The following is a 7,982-nucleotide window of genomic DNA, read 5'->3' on the forward strand; positions in this document are numbered from 1 at the left end:
TCCACATTTCAATACTTTTACTTCTACTCCACTACATCTCAGAGGCAAATATTATACTTTTACTCCTATACAATTAATTTAAAACTTACTAGTTACTTACTAGTTACTTTGTAGATTTTGATTATTATTACAAAACATACATTACTCACTTCAGCCATATACACATTTTGGCCATTTGAAAATAGCCGATCTACAAGCACACAATGTGTCGCGATGCGACCCATTGTGAGCTTGTAGTTCTGCTATTTTCAAAAGATTTTAATACATTTTATACATTTGAAAACTTGTGAAGGACATTCTGCATAATACGTACTTTCTACTTTTGGTACTTTTACTCAAGTCAATTTTGAATTCCGGACTTTTACTTGTAAAACAAGAGTATTTCTACATTACAGTATTGATACTTTTACTTAAGTAAAATATGTGGGTTTTTTTTATGCTCCTTGGTATGCCTTTGGGGTATTTTTTGTACATTTGCACATAATGTGAAATTTGTCTTCTACCTATCTTAACTATTAAGAGCAGTGGGAAAGTGCCATTGATACAGCGCCCGGGGAGCACTTATGGGTTAAATGTCTTGCTGAGGGACACTTGACACATAGGCAGGCAGGCAGGCTCTCTACCCACTCAGCTATAGCCACCAAAATGGCAAAAGCAACAACAAAAAACACTGCAGACTACTGATTGGTCGGAGAGTATCGCTATACTAGCACGATTGAGTCTTTGACATCGCTTGACGAATGGAGTTCCTGGTGCCAAAAGCCAGCTAGAGTCAAGAACAGTCGTTGAATTGAGGCGGTACCATGCGATGGAAAAGCACCATAAAAGGGCTCATAAAGTACTCATACAATCATGAGTATGGTTCACTGTAATAAATGAAGCCTGAAGTTTGCTGGTGGCAGCTTACAATTACAGTTTACAATTTAGGCATTTATCATGAATCATGATCAGAGGTCAGAAATTGCATGAACTCAACAGATGACAGGGTAAATGCCGGTCATAGAGTGCAAAGAAAACAGTTAAGTTGTTTAAAGTAACTAGGATTACCAGGTAAACATCAAACCTAACATGCTCTATAAATAACATACATAGCATTTGTGGACAAGCAAACAGTATTTATGTCTATCTAAATAACACGCATAGCATGTGAACAAGTAACCAACATATCTGCATAGTACTAGCGTCTGGCAAAGTAGGCAACAAGAAATGCTTGCAGCCTTGGAAGCTTCTATTCTGTTTGTGGTGCATGTCGATGCACGCACACAGCTGCAAAAAGCAGCACCTTATTAGACAGACACTAAACCAACACTTCACACCTTCCAATGTGGTAGGTGACATCGTTTCTCACAGATACTCACACTCCACATTTAGGTGACATTTGAAAACTAGTAAACTACTCATACATTTTAGTTCCATTTGTGTGGGTCTCTAACATGGTCATGTTCAGAAACGGTTTACATTAATAACCCTTCAAAGAGGACATCATAGAACATTTAAAGCTTGGTTTGAAATATTTAAGATTTCGTCCAAACCATGAAATGAATTTAATTTGTACTGCTTCTTTGGACTTGGAAGAACTGACATTCACAAACAATATTAAATGACATAAAAAATTATACGACACTCATTAAAATCATGAATCCAACTCAGGCAAAATCTATAAGTATTTTAGGCAATTTATATATATAAAATCTGATTTTGCTGAGTTCAGTTGAAAAGGCCATTTTGATGTAGGACCAGCTCAGGTCATGTCTCTGCCACCAGAGAAACATTGCTCAAGTCTCTCTTCTTCTTGATGGGGTTCTCTGACACACAGCCCTTGTAGAAAATAGCCATGTTGCTGTCCATGTCTGTCTGGCGCTTCAGGAAGTCCTCCAGTGTCTTGAGAGGGACCTCCACCACACTGTGGCCAGTCTGCTCATTTAGTGCATAGCCCCCGTAGCTTGGGAACATAAATCTCACCTCATATGGGGAGTTACGGTCAAACCGTGGGCAGCAGTATGCTAGCCACAGGTGTTTCGGAATAGCTAACCGACCCTTGTTTCCTCGCTGAATGGTCTCCCCTGAAGCGGTCACTCCGGTGACCATGAAGGACTTCCCGCGGCAAAAGTTGTTGAGGCGTTGGCGGACACTGCCCAAATATGGGTTCCAGGAAGTGTCCAGGAACTCTGTTTCCTGCGGTACCACGTTGGTGAGTGTATAAGTGGAGGATTTGTCGTCAGGCTCTGCTTGATGCTGATCAGGGTTCAATGATCCACGTTCATATTTGACAGCGTCTGCATAGTCCTCGAGCACAGCCTGGTTCTCTTCAATCAGAGGGTCAGTGTCATCACTAAGCGGAAGTACTTTCATGTTGCCGGTTTCATCCTCAGACACTAGCTGTAGGCATGTGGGGAGAAAGACAGATGATATCAGTCATTCAAAATGTGACACTAGCTTGCCTTAGAACATCTACCAGCACACTGTGGTTTTGAATAGAAAGCATGAAAGGTTGATTTCTATTTCCTTAGAATCCTTAATATATAAATATTAACACGATTTGGTCAAGACCTTGTATATGACTGGACCACAATTTTTATAATAATAATAGCTTGAATTTATATAGCGCCTTTCATAAACCCAAGGACGCTTTACATCAAAAACAATTTTAGTCACAGTACTCTGTCTGAAATGCAGGACTGGGGTGCTTGATACTGCAAGCTTGGCCCAAAACATGAACAAGCAAAACGAGCTCGACCAATGGGCTTTACTCACGAGGTTGCGCATGGAGGTAATTTGTGACGTGAACGCCTAAAGAACGCTAATGTGCATGCTTATGTGTCCATGATGTCATCAAACTCATTGGCCCAAAACAAGAAGGAGAGGTATACTTCCGGGCGAGGGGTATGCGCTGGGTGGGTGAGCAACTTTCATTTAAATGAGTGGGTATAGATTTTCAGTCCTTCTTCCAGTTATTATATACTGTAGCTCTATGGACATTCGTGAGAGCTTTTAATTTGAAATTATGGACAGATGCATTGACACTCTGCCACTGTTTGGGTGGCAGCCACAAAAACAAATATTTGAAGTGACATGGCAGCAACCATGTAGTAACCGTTTCCTCTATGGAAACTCTTGAATACAAACTTTTAAACTAGCCACTACGTTAATGAGGCACACTTTTGGGGCACCCCCAAGAACTAGGGGTTCACTCAGCTTTGAGGCTTCCATCTCACATGGAACCTGTTTTCAGGAAATATTGTAATATTTGACCATGTGTCTTGCAGGGAAAGTTTGCCATTTGCATTGCTCCAAAATATTTCCCTCGTTTATACTGGCATGTAGTGCCATTATATTTCAAACAAAGTGGAACATCCCTTTCTTATTCTCTTTACCTGGGGTTCATACATCCAGGGGGTATCCACCCTCCTCTTCCCATCAGACTTCTTGAAGATGTAAGCAGAGTAAAGAGGGAGCCGACGGCTGGTGTCATACATGGTGGCGTAGCGTGGTTTGTCTTTGTACCGCTGGCAGAGCCTCTTCAGGCTGGCTCCCCGTATGCCCACGGGTGGTGTGTGCATGTAGAAGAACTGGTTGCAGTCTCTGAAGCTGTCAGACACGCTGGCACTCACCAGACTGGACACCATCAGCAGGGGCAAGACCAGGGGCAAGCCCCCTGACAGATGCATCCCTCACACAGCAGGATCGGACGGCAGCAATAATACCAAAAATTGCAAATAGTTTGCAGAAGGTTAAGAAACAGCAGGCATTATTTTACTAATAGGAAGTTCAGCACAGGTGCTGATAATCACAACGGCTGCTCTACTTGGATGGTATGCAAATCGATGGTGATGGACAATGGAGCCCATAGGCTGGATGCTTATCTGGTGTCACATGGCTGCATGACACTGTGTCATCAAAGGCTTCTTCAACCTTCCTGACTGCCTTTAGTTACAACCTTTAGGGCATGCTGCTGAAATATGGGCTGCATTGCATGCATTGTGCTGTTTTTGACTACCTATTGTATACGCTTATTTCTAGGAGAGGCAAATCAAATATACAGATATGTTAATCCATGAACATCATTACAAGTTCAAACCAAAAGAAATGATGATGAAAAAATGCAAAAATTGATTAGTTGCTGTGCACTATCAACCAGATTATCATCAGTGTCGCCAGAAACCTCATAGCTCTATATTTAGTTCTTTTTTAGATCAATTATATTGGTCACACTTTACGTCTCTCTGTGGGTTTTATAAATATTTAACCATTTACCTCCAGGAGGTCCCCAGCTAAATTTGTTAATGCAGCATCACAATCATTTTAACCACTTTATCCATATTTTATACGTTGGATATTCAAAATGAGCAGATATACAAGCTCACAGCGCGTGACTTTGTGCTGCGCTTGGAGCTTGTACATCATCTATCTCTCTCTCTCTATCTATCTCTCTCTATCTATCTCTATGTATCTATCTCTATCTATCTATCTCTATCTATCTATATCTCTCTATCTATATCTCTCTATCTCTCTATCTAGTCCAATACTTTTTTTTCAAATGGCAGTGTATCCAGGTGTTAAAAGGTCACTACAAATTTGTTTAAATTAAATAAAAATAGCCTTTCTTTCACATCGTATGAAGGAAACAATGTAAGGAACAAGCAGTTAGGAATCCTTACAAATTCTACTGAGAAATAGCCTATCTGCCCAGGTTAATTAAAAAAATAAACGTCAATGTATGAATTTCATATGACTATCCTGGTGGGTCATAAATAATACATTTAAGGAAGCAAGCTGTGGTGCGGGCCATTTAAAATATACACTCGAGTCGTGCCCCGACTATCCCCTGGGCCGGACTTTGGACATGTCTGTACTATGCTGTGAAACAGCAGTGTAAATCATGTGATGGCTGTTCTTAAAGAAGAATGGTCCTACACTTCAGTATAACGCAAATGCAAACTCCACCAACCAAATTTCTGTCCGATGTCTAAAGCCCTGTAATGCTTCAATCATTGTACAATTTACTACAATATCTTACTTATATAAAAAAGTAAGATATTATAACCTGTAATGCATTAGCGATGATACAAAAACAATAACTTGGAAGCTGAGACATAGGGAGAGACTTCAGTACCATGGACAGCGTGTAGACTTTGGCCTCCCTCTTGTATAATGATTTATCCTCTGTGCTTTTATGTAGGCGATATAGACGAAGAGTAAAGCTGGAAATACCCTGATCCGGACAGAAGTTGTGTTAACCCCTGTTTATACCTATTCACCCAGCCTTTGTTAAAATCCCCCTTAATAAACTGTTAACTTCCTCTTCTTCTTTTACTTTTATTATTCAAAAATATATATATATTAAAGGGGCTACACCATCAATTTCATTTTTTTTTTGGTTTTTAATATTTTTTGGGCTCCCCAGTGTCTCTTGTACCCCAAAAAATATTTTTTTTTAACATTCAGTCATTCATGCTCATTTCATGGATTTCCTGAATGGGCGTGTCTGAACCAAGGGGCAAGGCTTGGATATTTACGATGAGGCCAACACGGAAGCTTATGAATGGCCAGAGTGGCGCTGTTTTACCCTGCGCCGACCTGAAGTGTCAGAAAGAATTTATTTTAGCGCAAGTGAATGGGTTTTTGACAAACTTTAGACTAGATTTTCTTACCGTAATAAAAATTGTCATAAATTCTATATGCTTCCAGTTGCTAGTTTAAAGTCTCCTTTCAATCATCATGATATGCGTTTTGCTAAATTATGGTCCCATTTATTCTAAAATTGACGATAAAGTAGGCTATGCTCCAGGAGGGGCGGGATGATTTGATTGACAACCTACACAACCAATAGCATTCATTCCCCGCCCCCGCTCTTGATTGACAAGCTACCCAACCAATAGCATTTTTGGGGGTGTTTTCCGGTTCGCTGGTCACGTGTCTGGTCTCAACCAATAGCGTTTGAGTTCCGGACGTGGCCAACTGTATATATTAACGATGGAGGAATGCATGTTCCTGAACTATCGGCTTCATTTTCGTTCTGTAGAAAGCAGGGGAGTGGCTTTGTCCATTCTTTTTTACAGTCTATGGTCTGAACAGGCCATTTCAGAATGGCAGGGCAAGTGATGTCACTTGCCCTGATTTTGCATTGATGATGGCCAGACAGAATTGCTCAGTAGCTCCCCCCTGCCCAATAGGACGTTTTGGTATTGCAGCTGAAAAAGCTTGGAATGACAGACAGTCAGATTGTGAGAAAAAATATCTGGATGTTTTTTAGGCTTACAACCTGTTTAAAACGTATTAGGGGGCAATATTTATATATAATATATATTTTTTTAATTCATGGTGTAGCCCCTTTAAGATATTTTCTTCCCCTTCGTCCCTTTACATTCTGAAATGGACTCTCCAAGGCTACCTCTTCATCCACCCACGACGTTCATCTTCCTTTCTTCTTTGCCTTGTCCTACTCCTCACCCCTCTCAAGATTCTACACATTAACCTCTCTCAGTAGCTATCCTCCTTACCCTGAAGAAGAGCACAATTATGCAGTGGATTCTTATAAAACTGGGCAGTTATTGTGCAGATTCTTTCAATATTTAATTTAAACCAATTTCTCAATAACCAATAAGTCACTTGACCATTATTTACTGAAGGATTCTTACATTTATTGTTGAGTGAGCGTAATATCTAGAATATCTAAATTGTATCTAGTGCAAAAATCGAGCCATGCATACATGACAAGGCAGTGAAAGGTAATGATCTAATTTACAGTGTATGGTCAACCTCTCATATACAGTATAATAATATAAGTACTATTCTATTTAAATGGCATGTCATATAATGAATAAAGAGACAAAAAGATGACTTGGTTGTACAAATCTCATGTTTTACTGCTACTTAGGAGAATCGTGTCTAATGTTTGACAATGGACCCACAGGGCCCTGTATCCAGCCGTGCTACCCGATATTGAGTCATCATGAAACACTTTATTAATTATGGTAATTCATATTCATATAACTTTAAACATCCATTATTCATTAATGATGGGACCCTAGAGGGTGGAAGAGGGGCCAGAGTTCATTTCAAACTTGTCATATTTTGATGTAGAAGGTCAGTCCGGTCTCCTGTTTGACAGGGTTCCTCTCCCTTGGTGGGGGTTTGCTGTGGGTCAGTCCCACCACGGACGCAGATGACGATGATGATGACGAAGGTGATGACGAAAAGGGTGATGGGTGTATTTGCATGTGTTATGGTGAGGTGTGCTATGGTATGGGTTTGTGCGTGCATTAACAATGACTCCCACATCTGCAAGTGAACCTCCTGCACATCCACAGAGATGCTCCCCCACCCCACTCTGTGTCAAATGGAAAGGCAGGACTATTATTCAGAGAGACGGTGATGTCACAAATGATTTGATGTGTGGAGACTATAAGTGTTTGACAGCCTGAGAAACTTGCACTGCAGCATTGTATACCACTGACTGACTGTATAGCATTGACTGACTGCACAGTGTACACTACTGACTGACTGGTTACCCCTGGCTACTGGTCCAACATCTGAAGGTGAGTGGTTTGTTTATCTCTCCTGAGGTGCAATGTTGAAGCCTTGCAGTCATTTAGTCTTTGGTGTTAAGAACAGAAATGTACCCTTTTCACTCATTTCTCTGTAGTTACTGTATGGAAGAATTCGATAACATTTTTTCCAAAGAAGGGGCAATAATGGGGCATATTTTGTCCTATTAAATTATTAAGATAGATAGAAGCTATCCAACATGTGACAGACAACATTATGAGTGACATTTACATTTTTGCAAGTCAGTTGAACAAAAGCTTTGTTTTAAATGCAATCTGTAAAATAATATACCGGTACTCTATATTATGTGCATACAATTCTGATTACAATGCTGTAATCATCTAATCTTTTATTGACAAATGTGACTTGAAAGTAGTTCAGTAAGTTTGTTATGAAAGGACAATGTATTTTTACAGTGACTACTGCTGCCCATC

At 40.1% G+C, this 7,982-nt stretch overlaps 1 protein-coding gene across 1 annotated transcript; it reads right to left on the reverse strand.

Moving 5' to 3' along the window:
• Window positions 1-1,746: 1,746 nt before the first annotated feature.
• Window positions 1,747-3,668, reverse strand: LOC311034418 (endonuclease domain-containing 1 protein-like; the record flags this gene model as incomplete). The annotated part of the gene is made up of 2 exons (XM_084042299.1): window positions 1,747-2,379; window positions 3,375-3,668. The coding sequence occupies 2 exons, from the start codon at window positions 3,666-3,668 to the stop codon at window positions 1,747-1,749; spliced, it is 927 nt and encodes a 308-aa protein (XP_083898425.1).
• Between the last annotated feature and the right edge of the window lie 4,314 nt (window positions 3,669-7,982).

This window comes from Gymnoscopelus microlampas (assembly GCF_963454915.1).
Source record: "Gymnoscopelus microlampas genome assembly, chromosome: 19".
NCBI classification, from domain to species: Eukaryota; Metazoa; Chordata; class Actinopteri; order Myctophiformes; family Myctophidae; genus Gymnoscopelus; species Gymnoscopelus microlampas.